The 23,492-nt window shown below is 44.9% G+C and overlaps 1 protein-coding gene across 1 annotated transcript in view; it reads right to left on the reverse strand.

Moving 5' to 3' along the window:
• Positions 1-19,413, reverse strand: part of LOC144774140 (tyrosinase-like) — a 100,063-nt gene extending 80,650 nt beyond the window's left edge. Inside the window, exons 1-2 of the mRNA XM_078659160.1 lie at positions 19,402-19,413; positions 17,741-17,942 (exon numbers count right to left, since the gene is read on the reverse strand). Of these exons, the coding sequence (XP_078515286.1) occupies positions 17,741-17,942; positions 19,402-19,413 (214 nt within the window). The remainder of the gene's footprint in view (positions 1-17,740; positions 17,943-19,401) is intronic.
• Positions 19,414-23,492: the final 4,079 nt, after the last annotated feature.

Here is a 23,492-nt window from a genome sequence, read left to right on the forward strand (position 1 = left end):
CACCTGTTTTACTGATACTTGCTGACATTTGTTATAAACATCCTTTCATCTTAACATTGAAGAATTCGACTTACCCACATTGCGGAGGTAGCGACTTACGACTTGGCTGCTGTATGTTAATCCCAAGAAATGTTCAAGCCCTGATGAAGTTCCGCAAGGAACGAAACGCGTTGGCTGAGGCCTTTTCAAGACTGAAATAATAAAAGACTTTTCATAAAACTACATACTTGTTGGACTTCTAACTTTGGTGCACCATCCTTAATCTCAAGATTTGGTATCTGTTTCGACAGTGGTGCCTCCGTGTGGCTAGCTCCGGATGCTAAGTGCACAAACCTATACTGACAAGCCTACTTTGAAACTGAAGTGTCGAACCTTGGTCAGCCACATTTTCTGTTTTCTACACAAATTGTATGGGTACCAGGTTTTTATTAGGTCAATACCAATATTTTATGATTCTTTTTAGATACATGTTTACCACTAATGTACTTGAATTTTAAAATTGCCTTTTCATCTCTGTAATGTTGCTTTTATGTTTTTTTCTTGGTAAAACCGAATAAAGTATTTTGAATTGAATTGAATTGACTAACAATGATGCAGAAAAATGTACCCTTACAACCAATGGCATTTGAACGCAATGAAACCTCACTGTGGTACTTTGTTCTAGGCCCCCTCCATAAAGGGGAATTTCCTCCATAGTTTAAAAAGTGATGCTTCATATTTGAATGCTTCAATAACTCTGAGGGCATAATCACCCAGATCAGCTCAAATGTTGCAGAACCTGCCCTGAGAATCACAATCTTCAAGTGAACGAATATTGGCATGGAAAGCTATGTCAGTGGCCAGCGTTAACAAATTGTGTACTGGATGTTTTGGCATTGCCCATCTCAAGTGCCAATGTTGAGAGGGCCTTTTAACAGAAGTTTACACATGACAAAAAACTCACTGAAGATGTATTTTGCGGTGTACTACAATAAGTTTAATTTGCAAAAATCTATTTGGTCCTCATATACACTAAACTTACACTGTCTATATACCATGCGCTATCAGTGCAGAAAGCAAGCAATAATAGGAGCAAAACATTCCACAAAAAACGGAAAAAACACTCTTTCTGTGGTTTTTTAATGGCACACAAATGTGTGACCACTGATAACCACAGTTTTTTAAGGTAATGTGCCTCTCAGCATTGCTAAGTAATGGCGAGTGAAAACACTGAAAGAAAACCACCAGAATGTACCAAAAATAGAAACTGAAAACAGGAAAGCCAAGTTGTAGCCTATGAATGCATTGTTTTGTTATTCTTAAGTAAAGACCATTTTCCATAGTCCAGTTGAGATGTTACCAAGACGTGGACCAGGCTTTTCGTAGCTGAGGTAGGAGGTAAAAGTCCAGAGGTTTTTGTAAATTTTCAGAATTCTGAAGCACTTCCCTGCCACCTTACGGGTCTTTGCCTCAAACGACAGATTGGAGTCCAACCACATTCCTAGGTTTTTAACCTGTTTACTTGGAGTAGGAGTAGGGCCCAAATCCTTCGGCCACTATGCCAATGACCAGATGGAGGGGGATTTCTCCACCACCAAAATCTCCGTTTTACTGCCATTCATTCTAAGGCAGTTGTTTGTCATCCAGGAGGCCAGGTCCTTCAGGTACGAGGAGAACTTTATGGCTGCTCTGTCAGAGGTGTGTGATAGTGAAACCACCAACTCGTCTGCATATGACACAATGGTGACGCCCATAATTTCATGATATCTGCCAGGAGTGCGACACAGATTAAAAAGAGTAGGCCTCAAATGAAGCCCTGAGGGACCCCTTGAGGCAGAGCTATACTTTTGGAAATATGTGGACGGTGTGCCACCTGGAAGCTCCTATCCTGCAGAAAGAGGCCATCCATTTAAGTGTGATATTATCCAGCCCTCAAAATATGAGACGTTATAAAAGCAGTTGGTGGGATACTGTATCAAAGGCAGCGCTTAGGTCCAGTAGGGCCAAGGCTACGGCCTGCCCTTCATCCATGTGTCTTAATATTGTCTCAGTTCCATGGAGCAACGCTGACTCCGTAGAGTACGTAGCTTTAAAGCTGGATTGTGAGGGGTGGAGTACATTTTGCTGGTTAATATGTGTGACTAATTGTATATTCACCACCTTGTCTGCTAATTTGGAGAAATAGGGCAGAGTGAAATTGGGCACAGGTTCTCCAGCTGACTTGAGTCAGCTCCTGGCTTTTTCTGTAGGGGAAGGACAGCTTCCTGCTTCCAAGATTTTGGACCACACCATCCAAGAAGGAGAGCTCAAGAATCTGCTGTATATATGGCAATATAATCTCCAGGCCCTCCTGACCTTAGGTGTAGTTGGATCAGTGGGAGAGCCAGCTTTATTACTTGAAGCTATGTTTTTAAGATCTGCAAGTAAGGGTGGGTCATATTTAGAGAGGCAGTTGGCCATGTCCACCACGGTCCTCTCAAATTGGCAGAGCATTCCATTGCGAGCCATATCCGGAAAGGCTACGTTCTCAGCAAAGTAATCTGCAATTCGATTGCACGACTCAGATGAGCTTGTCACAGGAGTCTCAGTTCACGCAAGTGAGGATAGATCTCGCAGCACGGCTAGGTCTTCCTGACCTAGACGTCCTAAACTCTGTGCTTGGTAATTCCTCTCCTCCAGGTTCCCCAGAATTCCCTGCATCTTTCCAGTTCATGTTGTTTCTGTCGGCCAATTTCGATAATGTCTTTGATTACTCTATTGAAACGCTACACATAGTCATTTCTGTCGTCATGATAAAGAGCAGTAGTTTTGAGCTCTATCCCTGTTGTCAAAATAAAATCTTTGAATAAATCGGAAATACATTTCCACCATGGTCACTCACCAACACATTGGGTTAACTGGGTGGAATTAGCCTTCCACCTCTCAAAAAAAATCCTTCTTCTGCAGACAACTCATTACTTCCCTTCCAATCTGTGTTTAACTCTTTATCCATACATTTCTTGTCTGGCCACCCTTCCTGGCACAAAGGGTATGACTTTGGTGAGTACAACATCCCAGTCTTGAAACACTGACCATGTTTTGGCAACAATGCTTTTGTGATCCTCAAGTGATACCAGTGCCACTTAACAGTCCTCCCATTCATTGATGGTGTTTTTACTTACAGGTATTTCTATTTAACCCGTTGCGTGCTGCCGTCAATCGTTGGACGTCGCGAGCGCTACCTCGCTGGTGCTGCGCACGTTCAATGGCCGATGCAGCCCCGCCCGCTTTTTAGAACACCCGCACCGTGGCGGAAAAAACGCCGCAGTTAAGGCGTTAAACGAATCAGCAATCTTGTTTCGGAGCCCCAGGAACATAACTATCTTTGTATACATAGTCCAAGAGTTGCATAGAAAATCTACCAACCCTAGGTGAAACGTAATTAAGACTCTGTGAATTTAGAACCTTAGCCAAAGGTTTATGGTTGTTTTTACCATCACTTTAGTTCCCCAAATAAATTGCCTAAAATGCTTGAGACCCACCCACACATCCTAAGGTTTCATTTTCAATGACAGAGTATTTCTCCTCTGCTGGAGTCAAAGCTTGTGAGGTAAATGCCACTACTCGTTCCATGCCATTTTCTTGTATCTGGGAAAGTACTGCCCCCAGACCCTTGCAGCTGGCGTCCGTGGTAAAATTACTACTGCTTCCCTCACTGGTAGGTGTTATGAGGCCTTCTTCCACCCACAGGCTCCCTACTGCACATCATCCCTGGTGGTTTAGTGGGGAGCATCTGTGCTCTGCTGCTGGTATGCCTTCTGTCCTTTTGTATTCTCCCTCTTGGCATTCTTTTTTGCTTTTCTTCTCTCTTGACCCTTCTTTGCAGTTTTTTCACCCTACTTTGCTGTTTATCACTTTTTTCCTCTCTGTTTACGATGTGTTCGCTGTTTGACCGCAGTACCCCAACCCCTTACTAGCACCGCATTTTTGGCTTCCCGCTCCCACCTTACAGCTGTTCAGTGCTCCACATCACATTATGTAAGGGCGTCCGCTGTGCGGCCACACAGAAGACAAGACAAAGGCAAGCCTTTCTATGCCAATCCCTGATTGGACCACGCCCAGCATCATGGACCTTGGTTCTCAGAACTTCCACCATTATGACGATAGCACCCTCACTGCCCTCAACACTGGACGCCACGCTGCCTGCCACCTTGCATCACCGCAGGACACCCAAGGACCTTTCTCCCGCCAACACTGTAGCTGCGCTCTCACCCATCTCCACACTCCAGCTTCGCCCTCCACCCGGGTGACCCACAGCACACCTGACTAATTCCTCAACATGCACTCCCTCTACAGACATCTCAAGAAATCTATGACCTTCTTGACTCCGTCTCCCCCGACAATGCCTTCTTCACTGAAACCTGGACTAACCCCAGCTCGGACCTGTACATCACCATCGCCATTCCGGATAGATACAAGATCACCCGCAAGGATCGCATCTACCGACCCAGATGGGCATCGCCATCGTCCACAAGAACTCCCTTTGCCTGACCACCCACTCGGAAGACTCCACAGCAACCATTGAACATCTTTACTTCCAGGCCCAGATCAACCGCAACACCGCCCTCTGTGGGACCCTTGCCTACAGACCTCCTGGCCCCCACTTGTCCTTAACCGACACCATCATTGAATTCATCGCACCTCATGCTCTCGCATCCACCAATCACATCCTACTCAGTGACCTCAACTTCCACCTGGACAACCCCAACAACCAAAACGCAGCTTCCCTTCTGGAGAACCCTGTCAACATCGGACTCATGCAGCCAGTTACTTCTCTGACCCACGCAGCAAGACACACGCTTGACACTGACTTCTCAACCAGCAAAAACATTACCGACAGCCACACTCCTCTGGACCGACCACCACTGCGTTCACTTCACCTTCACCAAACCTACCACACACAAACGCCAAACCCTGCCGCAACTGGAGCAAGGTAACTGAAGAACATCTCACTGCTGCCCTCAGCACAAACATACCACCAACATCCACAAACACCAACACATCAGCATGCAACCTCACCAAATGAGGCGCCAACTGCTCCGATACACTGGTGGCCCTCAAGATAGCACCCAGCAAGCAACACTGCAAGAAAGCCAGTTGGTTCCCTCCCACCCTCCACAAGTCAAGACGTAGACAGCTTAAGAAGCGATGGAGGAACAACAAATCCCCAGAAACCCAAACAGTCTTCAAAGCCGCCACCTCCACACACCACATCCTCCTCAAAACCGCAAAAAAAATCCCTTCAAGTCGGAATCAATGCCAACGCACACAACAGCAAAAAACTCTTTTCCATTGTCGAGTGTGCCCAACCCCACAGTGAGACCACAGAAGTCCCACCCTCCCAAGACCTCTGCAACAAACTCAGCACCTACTTCCACCCAAGATCAAGCAGATCTATGACAGCTTCATTTCTCAAAACTTGCCCATCACTCCCGCCACCACCTCACCAGACGATGATGGCCCTCAATAGATTCTGCTCAACTGGACCACACTCACCACAGATGACACCCTCAAGACCATGAAGAAAATTAAATCTGCAGCCCCCTCAAACCCTTGCCCGCACCACATTATCCACAGAGCTACCATCACCATTGCCACCAAACTACGCCGCACCATCAACTGCTCCATCGAGACCGCTACTGTCCCAGATGACTGGAAACATGCTGAGATCAACCCCTTGCTGAAGAAACCATCAGCGGACCCAACAGACCTCAAAACTTCAAACCCATCTCTTAGCACCAAGACCACCCTCCTCTCCGCCACCGACCACAGTTGATCCCTCCTTGAACGGAGAGAAAAAGCAGACCTCATCTTCCTCGACCTCTCGGCCGCCTACAACACCGTCTCTCACAAAACCCAATCACGAAGCTCCACAAAGTCAGTATCCACAAGAAAGCCCTGGACTGGATCAGTTCCTTGCACAATGGTAGAACACAGCAATTCAGGTTACCCCTGTTCCACTCGGAAGCCACAGAGATCAGCTTCAGAGTGCCTCAGGGCTCTTCCTTGAGCCCCATGCTTTTTAACATCTACACAGCCCAACTCACAGCCGTCATCAGGAGCCGTGGATTTAACATTTTTTCCTTGACCGATGACCTCCAGCTGATTATCTCCTTCACCAACGAGCCCACAATTGCCAGAAGCAACTTTTGCAATTTGTTGAATACAGTCGCCACCTGGATGAGAGGCAACTGCCTCAAGCTCAACTCAGACAGGACTGAAGTCCTCACCATGGGGCCCAACCACTCCACTTGAGAAGACTCCTGGAGGCCTTTCGAGCTTGAAACCCCCCTACACCCGCTGACAATGAACAACACCTCAGCATCATACTGGACTCTTTGCTCAATATGAATCCCCGGATCATCACCTCATCATGCTTCCAAACTCCTCTCCTGCTTTGGATCCCCACTGAGGTCAGGAAGATAGTCACCTATCAGCAGCAGACTGGACTACTGCAATGCAGTCTTCACAGAAGCCACCCAGAAACTTCTCAGGAAACTTCAGAGTGTGCAGAACGCCACAGCCAGACTGGTCTTCTACCTCCCCCGCCACAGCCAGATCTCAGAACACCAGCTCCATTGGCTCCAAGTGAACAAAAGAGTCACCTTCAAGCTGCTCACACATGCCTACAAAGTCCTCCATGGTGCTGGACCAGCTTACCTGAACCACTGCATTTAATTCCACTCATGCACCAAACACCTACGCTCCACCTAACTGGCCCTCACCACCGTCCCTTGGATCTGCAAGACCAGAACCAGAATAGGATCCTTCTCCTACCTCACTACCAAATCTCTGAGCTCCATGCCTCTCTACCTCAGGCTCTCACCGCCGCTGACACAATTCAGGAAAGATCTCAAAACCTGGCTCTTTGAATGAACCACAACTCCCAGTCACAATTGCAACACCCCACCCTTCCTCCAAGCCTTGAGACCCTCACGGGTGAGTAGCCATGCTCAACAAGCATTGATTTATTGATTGATGCATTAATCTTTGGAATATGGCCACAGCAGAGGCCAATACAAAGGGTTCCCTCTTAAATTGGAAACATAGTGCTAAAGGCAGTGAGATGCTTGCTTTCCTCATGTAACAATAGCTAGTGGTATGCAGAGGTCTGGTCTATAGCAGAGAACCATTCCATGCCTTTGTTAGCCCAATAGTTCATTAATCCATGGTAGAGGGAATATGTCTGCAAATCTACACACAAACAAACATGTCCATTGGCCTTCCATGTTACCACCAAGGAGCTACCCAATCTGAAGACTCGGCCTGTTCAATAATTCCTGCTTCCGTCAATTTTTTTAATTCTTGGGTCACTTCCTCTCTAACATTGAACAGTATGTTTCTCACTTTGTGTACACAAGGACTAGCATGTGTTTTAACACTATCCTGTGCACAACGCCTTTAATCTTCTCCCACTGTCCTGGAAAATACTATTGTAAATTCTTTCTCCAGCACGCTTGTATCCTATTTGGTGTACTGTACTACCCGAACAGAATACACACCATTTGGATCCGAGACAATTCCCAATTCTCCTTGGTTCCACCATCCAAGAATGGATTGACCATATTCTGCAATATACAAATTGCAATCCGCTCTCTTGCCTTTGAATTTAAAAAATGTTTACAGACCCTCAAAACATTTATATATTCTCCTATGAAACTCTGGGGATTAACATCCGGTTCTAATAAAATAGAGCCTATATTAGGCACAAACAGTTCCGCTCATGCATACTTGTTGATAATTGTATATGGTGAACCAGAGTTTGCATGTCGCAAATAGGTCTCTTCCTTTAGTGGCCATTATTCTCTAATACCTTATTATGGAAAACACACATTGGCCCGCCTTTTCTGAATCAGAAGGATCACTTTGCTCAAACGTTTCCACCACACACTTGATCACCTTTGACCTACGAGATACTCTTGTATAATGTCCCATTAAGCCACATTTAGAATATGTTTGACCCAGTGCGGGACACCTCCTGTGATATGCAAGGTGAGTGAATTACCACAGTGGAAACACTTACCCCTAAGTTTCCCCATTCTTGTACTGGAGTTAGGTTTCAGTATCTGTTTAGAGGAACTATTCTCTACCCTCTTATTCCCTTCTTGTTTGAATGTTTGCATATGTTTTATTCATACAATTTTGATCCTACTCCCACCAACCTACTGCAAACTGGATTACCCATGAACGCAAAGTCTGCCTTGCAAAGATAGGTTATTACAGTGTATTATAACTTGGTCTCTGAGCAACTCATCTTCGATCCCCCAAACCTGAAAAACAAAGCTAATTTCCTTAGAGCAGCCACAAAATCCTACATTTTTTTATTGTCCCCTTGCTTCTTATGATAAAAATGGTAAAGATCAATCACTTGATATATAATCGGTGTAAAATATCAAAGTCAAATCAGCCCCTTCATCTCCTGAGCAGGGCTCCTTCTGAATGAGGTTATAAACTTTCAAACCCCCCGGGCCCAAACAATGTAACAGAATATTTGTTTCCTTTTGAGGAGATAAGTCGTCATTGCCATAGGTGGAAATATAGTTACTAAAATAGTCTTTCCTCATCTGCATCTACAAGGTAGATCCCCTCTCAGTGATCATGAACGGCTGAGGTGACCGTAGGTTCATATTAGCCATCATCAGAAAAAATTATACACTAGTTACATGCCAGACTCCTTTCACTGCAGGTACCTTAGAGTAGTGACAAGAGTTACCCAATGGCGAGCACAAGAACCAAAATACACATTAACTGTCCACCTGTTGAATAGGAATTTGGTTCAATGGTTGGCTACCTCATTTCACTATCTTATTTTATTGATTTAAGTTTGAACAATTAAAACCAACACATGACTAAGAACTGTACAATACATTTTCACTTAAGATAAAAGAATGAATACTGCAACCAGAATTGAATTTAGGGGATTTAAAAATAATGACAACTATATTGTTTCGTAGGTATGGAAGAGATAAAAACCTGCCGTGCATAGTTAAGCTAGAGCTCCATCATTAGAACCCAGACCAGCAAAACCTTCCCACACAGACAAGGACAGTCCCAGCTAATCAGACCCCCTGTGCGGGGGATTGTCTGTGAACTATGCAAGTTAGCTTGCCAGTGGGCATGTCACACACATAACCCCTTAGTTGAAGGAGCCAAAAGAATGAGAACCTTGATAACCGGCAGGGTATGCAAGGAGGAAGAGAGCTGGGACCTCAAAACGCAGATGCCTGATAGGTCCCCCAAGACTTGACAAGACAAAATGAAACCAAAGTTGTGCCTAAAAGACTACCTCAGACTATGCTAGCAACAGAAATAAAAAGCAAGCAGGGACTCAGTCACCGAATAGAAGGACCGAACCTGAGGCCCTAAAGACAGAGAACGCAGCAGAGACTGGAGGAGCTAATCAGCAGCTGGAGTGGCACACAAGACCAGGGGTAAAGGTCTACTCCATGTATTCTCACATGTGAATAAAACCTTTATGCAACATGCTATAAATCTTACTCATTATACTTTGCAAATAGGTAAACTGTCCTAGACTTTAGTGCAAAATATCTGTCAATATCTCAAATGCAGACAAACAGCGCCACCGTGTGACACACTGTCATAAAAGCTGGTGTTGAGAATGAAGTGCTGGTGTTGAGCACCAGTAAACACTGGATGAAATTAAGCACTGAGGTATAGGAGGTTGTGTTGCCCAGGACAGGAAGCACTAACATGAGAAAGTGAAGATGTAATCCCGTCCAAACTCCGGGACATGGGAGGCATCCAAGGTGATCCTGACATTCGTCTGTGAGATGAAAGTCTATTGGGAGCTGCAGATTCCAGTGTATGTGAAAGGTTGAAAGTTATTGGCAATAATGACGTCGGCCCTCGACGGCTCTACAAGGTTTAAATTGGTGTTTAGTTATGTTATGCTATGTGATGCTGTATTATTTGTATAGGGCATGGCTGCCCCATCATCGGGGGATCCCAGCGCTGAAGTTGAACGCATAGTGAGGAGACAAAGAGAAAATTAACAGTGGGAAAAAGACAGTTCTTCACCAGCCTTCTGGACGTCAGGTAGTCAGGGTTGCTGCGGATGTGGAGAGGGAGGGAGTTCCATAGTGCGGGAGCCAACAACTTGAAAGAGCGACCATCCGCTCCGGCTCATCGTACCCAAGGAACTCTGGCCAGGAGCAAACCTACTCTCTGTTCTAGGGGTAGCCAGGGTAAGCGGCAAAGGAGGTTGGAGACATGACAGTGTTTAGGGAGAGCGAAGATAGCGCAGGCAGAAGCGTTCTGAACCTGTTGCCACCCTTTGATCACGGATTTGTTAGATCCCAGAAGTAGCATGTTACAATAATCCAATCTAGCCAGGATGGACGACTGGATGATCAGCTGCTGGGTTTGAGAATCAAAGAGACCTAATACTGGCTTTAGGCTAGGCAGCAGTCCGAAACATTTTCCTGCCACTGATTTGGCGTGGGCCTCAAAGGTGAGATCTTTGTCCACGATTATTCCTAATTTTGTTCAAAATAGGGTTGACTATGGGGAGCACTCCAAGAGTAGGAGGCCACCACTGATTCCCCTATAGATGGGAATACCGGCCTACCAGAAGGATCTCGGATTTGGCTGCAAATAATTAGCAGCCATCCACTCAGAGATATCAGTTAGATCCTCTTTGAATTTTGCTGAGTCCTGGCTGTGATTGTTGGAAAAGGTGATCCCAGCAGGGTATCATCTGTGTATGACACCAAGGAGATGCCCCGGGCTTTGGCCAGCAGAGCCAATAGTCTAATATAGACATTAAATAAGGTAGGGCTCAATGCTGACCATTGAGGAATACCACAGCATAATGGGTGCATAAGGGAAAAAAAGTAAAGGCAATTACTTGGAAGGTTCAACCGGCAAGAAAGGAGGCAAACCAGGAAAGCGTTTTTTCATCGACGTCGATATCCGCCTGGCGATGGAGCAGGATTTGGTGGGAGATTGTTTCAAAGGCCACACTCAGATCCAGCAGAATTAATTCTGCAGTTCTGCTTGCATCCAAGGAGGTCTGTAGCTGTTCTATGACTGCTATCAGATCGGACTCGGTACTTTGCCGAGCCCGGAACCCGTTTTGAAATGTGTCCAGTATTGAGTTTGCTTCCAGGTAATGAGTTTGGATCGTTTTAACGTGTGATTCCATCATTTTGGATAGGACCGGGAGCGGAGATCAGTTGGACGTTTTCACGTTTGGGCATGTCTAATGTTGGCTTTTTCAGTAGAGGGACTACCTTGGCATGCTACCAGGACTTGGGGACAACTGCAAGAATAGGGATAGATTAATCAGCTCCAAGCACTCAGGCAGAAGACACTGATGGAATTTTCTAAAAAAGTCGGGTTTCATGAGTTTGTCTGGAGCCCTTGGGCCTGATTCACAGAACTAACTTAAGACAAAATCCTAAACTTACTACTTTTGGTATTCACAGAAGAGTAGTCTTAAGTTAGGATATTGTCTTAAGTTAGGATTTTGTCCTAAATTAGGATTTTGTCCTAAATTAGGATTTTGTCTAAAATTAGGATTTTGTAAGTCAAAATCCTAATTTAAGACAAAATCCTAACTTAAAACCACTAAATGCCTTCTGTGCATACCAAAAGTAGTAAGTTAAGGATTTTTTCGTAACTTAGTTCTGTGAATCAGCCCCCATGATTTTACTCTGACACATAGGGCCCGATTCACAGAACTAACTTAAGCCAAAATCCTAAACTTACTACCATTTTGGTATTCACAGAATCACAGAAGGTACTTACTCATTTCGGTATTCACAGAAGTTAGGAGTCCAAACTTTAGGACTCCTAAATGCCTTCTGTGAATACCGAAAGTCCTAAAGTTAGGATTTTTCTCAGTTTAGGAGTAGTAAAATTAGGACTCCTAACTTTAGGACTCCTAAATGCCTTCTTTGAATACCGGAAGTCTTAAAGTTAGGATGTTTCTCAATTTAGGAGTCCTAAAGTTAGGAGTCCTAACTTTACTAATCCTAAACTGAGAAAAATCAAAATTTAAGACTTTCAGTATTCACTTAAGGCATTTAGGAGTCCTAACTTCACTACTCCTGAACTGGTATGCCTTGATCGCACTTCTGTACTGTGCTTTAGCAAGAGGGTTATGGGACTGCCTCCAGGCTTGCTCTAGGACCTTGCAGTTCTTCCTGGCTAGGGACAAAGACTCATTAAACCAAACGTTAGCCTGTGAGCTTTTTGGATAGGTGAGTTTAAATGAAATACAGGTGTCCAAGGTTTGGGTAACACATTCCCGAAAGAGCACATTAGCGTAGGAATAAAAATGAGAGAGTGATCTTTCCAGGGCATAGAGAGAGGTGCCTGCACCTCCAGGGATAGGAGATTTGAGAAGATCGGGTCAAGGAGATGGGACCAATTCAACCAATTGGCATGCTGCCATGTCCCCAAGAATGATGAAAATGTTAGGGGACTCCTGCAACTCTAGGTGAAGATTCGGCTCACCTATAACGATGAAGTTGGCTGTTCAAAGAGCTAATGTAGTGATAGCAATGGCCAGGGCGTCTCTAAAGGTTTTTGATGGACCCGGTGGGCGGTAGATAAATAGCCCAGAAAGAGTGAATTGAGCTGTCAGTGTAACTTTAAAGAGTGCGCTTTCACAGTCAGGAATGTCTTTGGGCACGAGGCTACAGGTAATCATAAATCGTAATAATACGCTCTTGTATAGCGCCTTATCACCGTAAGGTCTCATGGCGCTTGCTTTGGGAACCCGTCCTGGTTTTACCCTGCGAGATTACCCCTGCTGGGCATCCCCAAGGTGAAGACCAGGCATCCCATCATGGTGGGGCCGTAGTGATGATTAAGCAAGCTATTGCCCAGAGTCGCAGAGTGTGAACCCACAATTCGAGTAGGCACCAAGGCAAGAATTATCGAGTCCGTGGACATTATGAGCTCAAGACCCTGCCGCGTCAGGAATTGAACCCTGGTCCCGGGTCTGACCTCTGCATCAGGGTCTGCCTCCTCTAACCGGTGAGCCACACTTCTCCACGTATAGGACTTCTCAGGTATAAGTTGCTTTGTGTATAATTGCAATACCTCCCCCTCTACCCACCCCTCTGTTCAGACTGCTCATTACATATCCGGCGGGGAGGGCCAGGGCTGGTAAGGCCACAGTATCCTCGGATAGCCATGTCTCCGCTAAGAATAAAACCTCAAGGGGACCGTTCCTGTAGGAGATCATACTCTTCAGCATAATGTTTATTTAGGGAGTGGCAGTTTAGACTAAAAATAGTATATGTCTTCGCAGAGGTGCAACTAGAGCCATATTTCAGGGGGCTAAGAAAACATTTCAGGGGGGCTGAAACTTTAAGCAATAGGCAGAGTGGAACAGCAGGGGCTCTCGGAAGGGGTAGAACAACAACAAAGCCTCATTAACATGCACCTGGTCTTTTAAAGACCTGTTAAGTGCTCGGGTGTGGCTGTGTGTGTGCCCGGGAGCTGTCAGAGCCCGGGCTGCCACACAAGACGGGGGGGGGCTGAAGCCCTTTGATTCCAATGGGTGTTGCGCGCCTGTGTTGTAGCGTTGGAGACAAAGTCTGTGGAGTGCAAGTGAGTGCTAACCCCAAAAGTTCACTGACTGCAATGAGTGGGGCAAAGCTCCGGAGCCCAGCTGTGTTCCCCAAATGCTGCCTCACCTTCTGGAATGACCAAAGCTTCACATAAATAAACTCATCTGTGAGACAAGGGTGGAGCAGAGTGCCTGGCTCCTGGCGACGTCCTGGCACGGACGGGCGCAGATGGGCTTCCCTTTGGCACACCAGCGGCGCGTCCGCACTGCGGCATTCATTAAATGCCTGGGGCACAACTGGCTCTTCCTGGGCTGGTCTCTGATTGGCTGGGAAATGGTCAATCAGAGCGAGGCACAGATGTGTGTTAAAACTACACATACGCTTACTCGGCAAACGGATAAAATAAGCGTTAAGTGAGCTTTAGTGCAAAGTAAAATGTTGACAGCAGTGGTAGTTAGATGATGCAGGTTCCTTGCACCCTTTGCCCGGAGCGGACTCTCGAAGAGTACATTTCTCTCAGCTTGACCTAGCTGAAGTGGCTTCATGCTACGCACATCTCTCTCTTGCACAGCCTCTACCGGGCTGTCAGTCATGCTGACACTTTTTGATTATAATCCTATTTCCTAATTTTAGAGAAATCTTGATGTTTCCTTTGCAGCTTAATTAGTGTATTCAGATGTAATTAGTTTCAAATGATTGGGCAGGTGGATCACAATCTGGACTCCGCTCAAGAAGTGTTTTTTCATGAACGAGTAGAATGTCTGGCTTGGGAAGCCTGCTAATCTCAAGCACCTCACTCAACCGCACCAGCAGGTGTCATAGCATAAGGCTGACCAAACCCAACCAATGGTGCTCCATATGAGTTCTCAACTCCCAGATGGAGCCATGTAATCTTTTTGCTGCACTGTTCACTACTGAATCCATGAACCAACACACCTTGGTGTTGTTCCTGTAATGACACAAATAGAGGCTGCCAGTCTCTGCCCTACACAATAGCAGTGAGGGGATAGGGAGGGTGAAAGGGGGGGCTCTACTTGCTCGCCCTATGCCAAATGAGGTTGGACGTAGCATTCAAAGCTGCTGGTTTTCCATCTTCCAATAGTCTTAATCCCATCTGGGGACAATTCCAAGCCTGCTGCAGTTGTGGCTGCCCTAATCCGAAAGGAGTATGAAGTAAAACCTGCTGTGGACACCCCCAACACTCGCAGGGGGTTCTGGCAGATCCATGTAAACTGTGCCCGAGCCATGGGGGCCCCATTTGAATGCAGCAGGAAATTGCGGTGCCCCTTCGATGGTCTGACTCACAGGTAATCTCTGGCCAGAGAAAACAGACAGCCATGGCAGGAGGATGACTCGCCTAGCTGTCCCCAAATGCCCTTTCACCTGGCATCCGTTTTGGATCTCCTGACCAAGAGGCTCAGTGAATGTAGTTCCAGTACCACGTCCTCTCATGTTTTTCCTGCCTGTGAGTCTGCCTGTGATCTAGATACGGATGTATGTCGTTACAACGCATGCTTTTACAACGCATGCCATTACGACCCAACTTTTACAACGCAAGTCGTTACAACGCATTGCGTTGGGGGGCGCTGGATAGTGAATAGTTTAATTTACTATTCCAACTAAAGTCCCCGTGGCTAGTAGGGAAGGTATCCTAGAGCGCCCTCCAGCGCAATGCATTGTAATACCTGCGTTGTAAAAGTTGTGTCGTAATGGTAGTTACGTTGTAAAGGATGTTTCCCTCTAGATGCTAATTCTAAAATTCGGAATGCAATTTTTTATGACTCACAAAATATTGTTAGTACATGGCCATTTAGATTTATGTATGTGCAAAGGGGTTGCAAACCTGTTTGCACATGCAAAAACTGGTCATACATCTGGCCTGTGCCACTGAAAAGCACCATTTTCCTTGTAAACCCTGCCTGATTTTTGCTGGTAGCTATCCGGGCAGCAGAGTTGGGTTTATGACTCTGAACAGTGACTAATAGTTTCACCCGGACTGGGGGCACTCGCCTCATACACAGCCTTAGATTAGACTCAGTGACTATGTTGCATCAGATTTTAGCGCAACGTCAATAGGGCTGCTTACCACGGCGGTACAAGATATGTCAATGGGGAGAATAACCCTTCGGTCAGACACTTTAATGTTAATGCTGCAAATGGTGCCAGGTTCCTTATAAACCTATATTCCTACGGCCTCCTACATCCTAAATTCTCTTCTGCTCTAGAATCCTACCCACACCCAGCTAAATTAAGCTCCGCATGGAGCAGAAATCAATTGAGGGTATACTGCTACCTGCACCCTACACCCATTTTAATGACTGGAGCCTGATTGATTCAGGTCCGTGCACACCTCCGCATAGTGGGCACTACTGACCGAGGCCTCTGGTACAAGATGACCTCAACCGCCTCGGGGGCACCACTACCCGCATCGACCTTCCAGGCGCAGCAAGACCTGGCAAGCTGGCCACCATGCTCAGCGGCAGTCGCCCCAGGTCAGAAGCACCTGTGCCCAGCAGGGGCAGCTTTCCTAAGCACTGCTGGGCCTGTTTGTTGTCCTCGTGGCCCCTGCCAGCCTCCCATGTGCCCCCATCTTCTCAGGGCGCGCAGTCCTAGCTAGGCTGCTTTCCTAGGCACTGATGGCCCTCTTAGTTGTCCTTGTTTCCCCGGCCAGCCCACCCCATGCGCACCCTATCTTATTTTGGGCATCGCAGTCCTGGCTGCATGTGCTGGTATAAGTATGGGCTCCTCTGCTTCTTCTTTGTTGGTCCCCCCTGCTAATGTCTGTGCCTATGCGGTCAAATACCGAGCTCACCATGACACCAGTACCTCAGCTCCTTAGGAAGCATCTCTGGGATGGTCTTTGTTCAGCTTTGCCTTTGTCATCTCAGGCAGAGGCAACATCAATTTCTTCTGGGAACACAGCTGGGGATTGATTGTTCCAGTTGTCTTTTTGGCCGTGGTTACAACCACGCCCCTCTTTCTTGAATGGGTCCTTTGAACCCAAACTCCCCTGTCATTCACTGACCCTTTCTTTGCCACGCTCTTGCGCCCTGCTGCTGCTATGCCCTTTGTCTGCCACTTTGTGGGGTTGGCCATCCTCCCTCTAGGGTCATTGCATCTCCCGGTCGCCGGTAAGAATTTGTAATAAGCCCTTTGAGCTATAACTTCCACCTCCAAGATTAGGGGGCCGATTATGATGGCGGACGGACCTGAGTCCGTCCGCCACCATAGAGTAGGAGGGAGCGTCCGCAGGGGCTGCGGCGATCCCTCCATGCAGATTAGGATGTGACCGCCAGGGTGGCGGTCACATCCTCAATCTTTAACATTGCGGCGGGTGCAGTTTGAAGCAATGTTAAAAATACATACATTGCATTTGTATGCAGAAAGCGGCAGGCACCGCGCGGTGCCTGCCGATTACTGCATACAAATGCAGGGGGGTACCATAGGTACCCCCCATGTGCACCCTCCACCCCCCCTTCACCCAGGGGGCCCGCAATGGGCCCCCGCAGTGAAGCTCCGTATGCTTTTCCACAGTGGAAAACCCGCAGTGGAAAAGCATTTCTTTTTGGGCATCCTAATATGGCTGACGGTGTCTCAGAGACACCGTCACCATATTAGTGCTTTTCCGCCGCGGTTGTAAGCCAACCGCGGCGGAAAAGCTGCGGACGTAAACCTGGACCCACCAGCCATCCTAATGTGGCGGTGGGTCTTTGGTGGGTCCGCTGCGGTTTTTCCGTATCCTCCGGACCGGCGGTGGCTTCCGCCGGCCCGGAGGATACGGAAAAAACGGTATCCTAATCTGCCCCGTAATGTCTGGCCAATGGGGTTACAATGTATATTGAGTACCATATAGATGTGTTTCTCATTACCACTCGTAAATACAAAAAAGATTCATTAGATCTAGAAAAATTAGAATAGGGCATGGTGCATTCTCAAAACTAAGTAACTGGGAGAGTAGGCTCTGTAACACAGGTGTAAAAAGGGCCAGGGCAGGTTAGCTATTTCTGGGGGTGTGCGGTAACAGCTAGCGTATGTGGATATTACTTCTTTTGTATGTATTGTTCATTTGTGTGATGATTTGTGCACCTCCTTAGAGCCATTGTTCTAAAATAAAGACATGTAATGCAGTTAGTTTTCCTTTAGAAGTGATATCTCTGCAGCCTAATGATACAGCATACCTTCTGCTATGGACCGGAAGCACTTTTTTGATGTTGTGTTGAAAGGAGGCACGTCATACTCCTGCCAAGCCACTGTTTCAGTGAAGTCGATTTCTGTGGGCAGACTCCATGGGCCCTTCGGGGCCCTTCTGAGCTGGTATCGCTGAGTCGGGTCTACAGCTTGTCGGCAAAAGCTGTAAATGGTTGAATCGCCACATGCAACCTGAAACACAACCAAACACAGAATTAGGAAAACGACTGGTCTAGCTGCAGTAGAACCGTCTCATAGGTGCCCACCTCAGGGGGATATACAAACAAGTGTGAGGCCATGTGCCCCTCTCAGACACCCACATGGATGTACAGAGGAGAGTGAGAGCAAGCAATTGCTGGACTTGGAAAGTGGTGGGCCGAAAGAAAATGCATTAGATCCAAGTTAGTGAGTGAAGTATACAAACACCTAAGGGCCAATTCACAGAACTAATCTGAGACAAAATCCTAAACGTACTACTTTTGTTATTCACAGAAAGCACCTACGGTTTTTGGTATTCACAGAATGCACTTACGACTACTAACTTTATGTCTGCATTCGGGCTGGATTTCCACATTCGGGCTGCAATTTCCGCTTCCGGGCCGGAATTAACCCTGGGCGTTAAAACCCACCCCACTCTCGGAGTTTGCGGATTTTTGGGCACTTACGAGATAACGAAAACTCTGCGAGCCACGGCAGAGCAGAGTTTATTTATTTTTTGCTCTCTCAAAATGCATTTTTGCGCATGCGGTAGCGGCTTACTGGGATTCCTGCATTCGCCGACAAGATTTCCTGTCCGCTCGCGTGCGCCACAAGATTTTGGTAGCTGGCCGCAAGATCCCAGTAGAGTGTGCAATCGCGAACACATCATTTGGACGCGCCATCGCACATCCGGCGGAGTTTCCGTGAAGATCGCAATGCTGGACATGCAGAATTTGCAATCTGGAGAAGAATATTTCTCGAGCAGCATTAAACCTCCTCGAAAATAATGATTTGGATGAAAAAACTCCTCAGATTGACATTTGGCTGTACTTTTTTGTGTAAGGTGTCCTTTTTCTTTTTTTACTTTTTTCTAAGGGGCTGGAAGTGCCCACAGTCTCTAACTTCCTGTTCCTGTCCAGCAGGCTCCTCCCAGTTCTTTGCCCATGTCCTGTTCACTTTTCATTTGGATTTTGAGCTAGAAGGATCACTCTTTGTGCCTGCAGCATCATATATCATTGGATTTGAGGACTTTTGTATATGAGATTTTAAAAGTAAGTTTGAGAATTGGTGTTGTTTGCTTGATTGGAGATTGCACGTACATTTTTTGTTACTTTTGATTTGTTTTTTTAGAATTTATTGTTGTGGGTAGTCTGTAGTTTCAGTAGGGACCTAGTTGTTTTTCTTTGTATGTAATTTTTCAACTAGTTTTGTTTTATGAAGGAAACGCTCACTACATTTTCTCCAACTTGCAATATTTTTTTAATTCGCATGGGTGCATGAAACAACTGTTGCTGTGGTGTCTGTTGAATTTAAACATCATTTAGGACATGGAGGGCATTGGATTGAATTGTGTTGTTTGGGGGTATTTCACTTTTTTTGATGTGTGTTAAATACATGCCTTGGTTGGATGTGTGTTTGGTGTGGTTGTACTTGTGTTGTGTAACTTTCCAACCTTTTCAGCCATGTGGATTTTAGTTTTTGAAATTTTGCATTAAAGCTGTGTTGTTTAGCAAGCATGGCTCCTTTGTCTGGTCATATAATATGGGCCTGCTCGGGTTCATTGTGTCCGTGCCTCCTGCTTGTTGTGACTATGAGTGACCATGTGGCTGGCGGCCATTTTGTGGTGGTAGTTTAGTAGTGTGCTGCTTTTGCCATACAGGCCTACATGTCTTTCTTTTGTTCCTCTTGGCTTATGCATCTTGCTGCTGTGGCCTGGCCATGCGGCTTGCAGCTATTTTGTGACGCTAGGCAGTTTGCTTTTGCCATAGGCCTGCATTGTCTGTATTCCCTTTCTTGTTGTTGTAGATGGCCTGGCTATGTGGCTGGCGGCCATTTTGTACATCCAGCCAGTGTGCTTTTTCCATAGGCCTGCAAGCTTGCAGCCTATTCTGCCAATAGGCCTTTCAGCCAGTAGGCCCAGAGCTACTCATGAGTGCATGACACAACTGTTTATGTGGTGTCTGTTGAATTTAAACATCATTTATGGCATGGATGGCATTGGATTGAATTCCAAAATGTGTTTTTTGGGGTATTTCACTTTTTTGATGTGTGTTAAATAAATGCCTTGGTTGGATGTGTGTGTGGTGTAGTTGTACTTGTGTTGTGTAACTTTCCAACCTTTTTTAGCACTGTGGATTTTCATTTTTGCAATTTTGCATTAAAGCTGTGTTGTTTCGCAAGCATGCCTCCTTTGTCTGGCCATGTAATACAGGCCTGCTTCAGTTCAATGTTTTCCAGGCCTCCTGCTTGTTGTGACTGTGAGTAACCATGTGGCTGGTGGCCGTTTTGTGGTGGTAGTTTAGTAGTGTGCTGCTTTTGACATATAGGCCTGCATGTCTTTCCTTTGTTCCTCTTGGCTTACTGCTTCCATCCCCTTTGCCAGCTGCAGCTCCCTGAATTATGTAATGCGTAAATTAATGCCAAACAGGTTCCACTTCCATTACATTTCTATTTTTGTTTTTTTTCTTCTTCTTTCCTATCCTTCCTGAGTGTACATAGTATACGATGAAAGCCCATGTTGTCAAAGACTCACAAATGGCTACACTGTTATTATGTTTTTTTAATAACTGAGTTAATAAATTTTAATAATATAACACTAACAAGTGTGACCACCACACACTAACTTATATATTATATGTGTTTGTACTGATATTAATTGAACCACAACAAATGCAACATTTCACTGATGTTCTTCTGGCTTCTTTGCATTTAAGCGCACAAAAGACTGAGGAGAAGGTGTCATCATCATTACCGGTTGTACTGCCAGACAGACGTCATGCTGCGCACGACGTCACGTGACGTCATATGTGACCACAGACATTTCTGCAACTTGTGCAATGCGTCCTGCTGACATCTGCTGAAGATGGCCCCAAAGAAAGTTTCCAGGTCGTACAGTACCAAGAAAGTTGCCAGTAAGAAGAAGGAGCAGCTGAAGAAGAAAGAAGTGGCACTTACCAAGAATGGTGTGCCACCCAGGAAGTTTTTTGGGAAACAAAATATTACTCCTGCCGCAGCAGTGTCTGAGGAGAAAGCTGGGAGCCGCACAACCGCATCAAGTGGGTCCATCCAACCAACCTACGCCCAAGCCTATGAGTGTCACAGAGAAAGCCAGTCTAATTGTGCAAACGCCAATGAGCAGTGATGTTGAATTGACTTATCGTTATCGCAAAGTAGTATCCAATCAAAGCAGGAGGATGAGGTGGAAAGAGCTATGGAACAAGCTGAAGAGGATGTAATTAACTTAGAAGATTTGGTGAAACAACTAAACGTTGAGCAAAAACAGATATATGACGAAGTCACAGAACAGATTGAACATGGATTCAGTCATGAGAAAAAAGAGTGCTCATGTACATCATTTAAGCTTGTCCAACTGTACGTGAGTGGAGAAGCGGGAACTGGAAAAAGTTTTCTGATTAAAGCAATTGCAACTTATCTGCAGAAAAGGACTGAATCACTGCTGTCTTGTGTTGTAACCGCTCCAACTGGGCTGGCAGCACATAACATTAAAGGGATTACTTTACATCGTTTACTGATGCTACCAGTTGAGCATGATAATAAATTGCAATACCACAAGCTATCTGGAAATGCGTGTTCTGAAGTTTCGAGAGTCCTGAAGAAAATGAAACTTCTTATCATTGATGAAGTAAGCATGGTCTCAAATCTAATGCTTGCTTTTGTGTATTTGAGAATGCAAGAAATTCTTAGAACAGACTATGATGTGTTATTCGGAGGAAAACACGTTATTGTTTTTGGAAATCTACTGCAGTTGACTCCAGTGAAAGGACAACCAGTGTTTAAAATGCTCACGCATGAAGATACCAGGAAGTGCCTAGGAAGCATTGGAAACGTTAATATATGGTCAAACTTCAAATATGCAGAACTGCTTCAAAATATGCGACAGGCAAAGGATGAAGATTATAAAAATATTCTAACAGATGTAAGAATCGGAAAACTAAGTGAGCATGGGAAAGAAGCTTTACATGCATGATTAATTTCAAACTTGTATCCAAATGAAAACATTCTTCCAGAGAATATTTTTAAGAAAATTACTGAGAACAAATCTGGGATATGTTTGATGCCAACTGTGAAAGAATGTTCCATCTTCAACAACAAAATGTTAAAGTTCGAAAATGAAGAGATTGTGAAACTGGAAGCTATAGATAAAATAGAGCATATGGGATCAACAATTATTTTGTCTGAAAATTTGAAATCAAAATTGGATTCATTAGAGAAGAGTATATCTAAAACTGCTGGTTTTGAAAAGACTCAGAATGTGTGTTTAAATTGTCGTATCATTTTGAGAAGGAATTTAAATGTTGAAAGAGGTCTGGTAAATGGAGCAATGGGTCATGTTGTTGATCTTGTGAATTACAGAAATAGAGATGGAATTGAATTTTTAAAAATTAAATTTGATGGCATTGACCAAATACAACAAATCAGTCGTTGTTCAGCTAGATTTTTGCTTGTGAAAGACTTATATGTTCGCCGAAAACAGTTTCCTGTTTGTTTGGCATATGCGGTGACAATTCATAAATCTCAAGGTTTAAGTGTAGATAGTGCTTTGGTGAACATTGGAACTTCTGTGTTTAAAGAGGGTATGGCATATGTGGTATTATCACGAGTCAGAACTTTATCAGGATTGTACTTGATTGAGTGTGATGAGACAAAGATTTGTGCAGATCTAGATTGTGTTACAGAATACAATAGGTAAAGAAGAGAGTATGCTCCACATTTGCCTCAATATCCTCTGTTTGAAAAACGTGTGGTAGGCCGAAAAAGAAGAAATTAGAATAATTGCAGTGAGGTAGTAGCAAAAAGAGAAAAAGTAGATGACACTGTAATTGTAAGGAGAAAGAAAAAGGATTCTGTTGAAGATGTTGTTGGATTTCAGTTTGAAAATAGTTCTGGTGTCAACTGCTATGCTAATGTTGTATTTTTTTCTTCAAACTTTACAAAAACAGATTGTTGAAAATCGGGATCAAAGATTCTGCTGTTTATTGAATTCTGTGTTTGAGGAATGTAGCAGTGATAGAGCAAAAATAGAAAGTGTTTCAGAAATTCGAAATCTTTTAAACATATGTTCTGGTCAAAAACAGTTTTCACAGAATATTCAGCAGGATTGTCAGGAATTTTTAATGTATATGTTTGATGTATTGGAAGATGAAGGTGTAGATATAAAAATTTTTTTTAGCCTTTCTTATCAATGGCAGCATGACTTCGACAGTTGTAGTTTATCAAGTAGTACTAGAATAGACACTGAAAGATTTATATATTTGACGTTACCAGACTGCAAATCAGTGTCTTTTAATAATCTAGTTAAAGCAGCTGATCACAATATGGTGTGTACCCAATGTAAGTCTGCAATGCTGTAAACATTATTTATACAAACTTATGGTCAGTATGTCATTTTAATGTTCCAACGATGTAGACCTGATGGAAGTAAATTGACAACTTCTATTACAAATTTCGTGGCTTCTCAGTTATCAATTTCAGGAAGAACTTTTGCAACTGTAGCTATTATTTATCATGACGGTCCAACATCAG

This window comes from Lissotriton helveticus, chromosome 8 (genome assembly GCF_964261635.1).
Source record: "Lissotriton helveticus chromosome 8, aLisHel1.1, whole genome shotgun sequence".
Classification (NCBI taxonomy): Eukaryota; Metazoa; Chordata; class Amphibia; order Caudata; family Salamandridae; genus Lissotriton; species Lissotriton helveticus.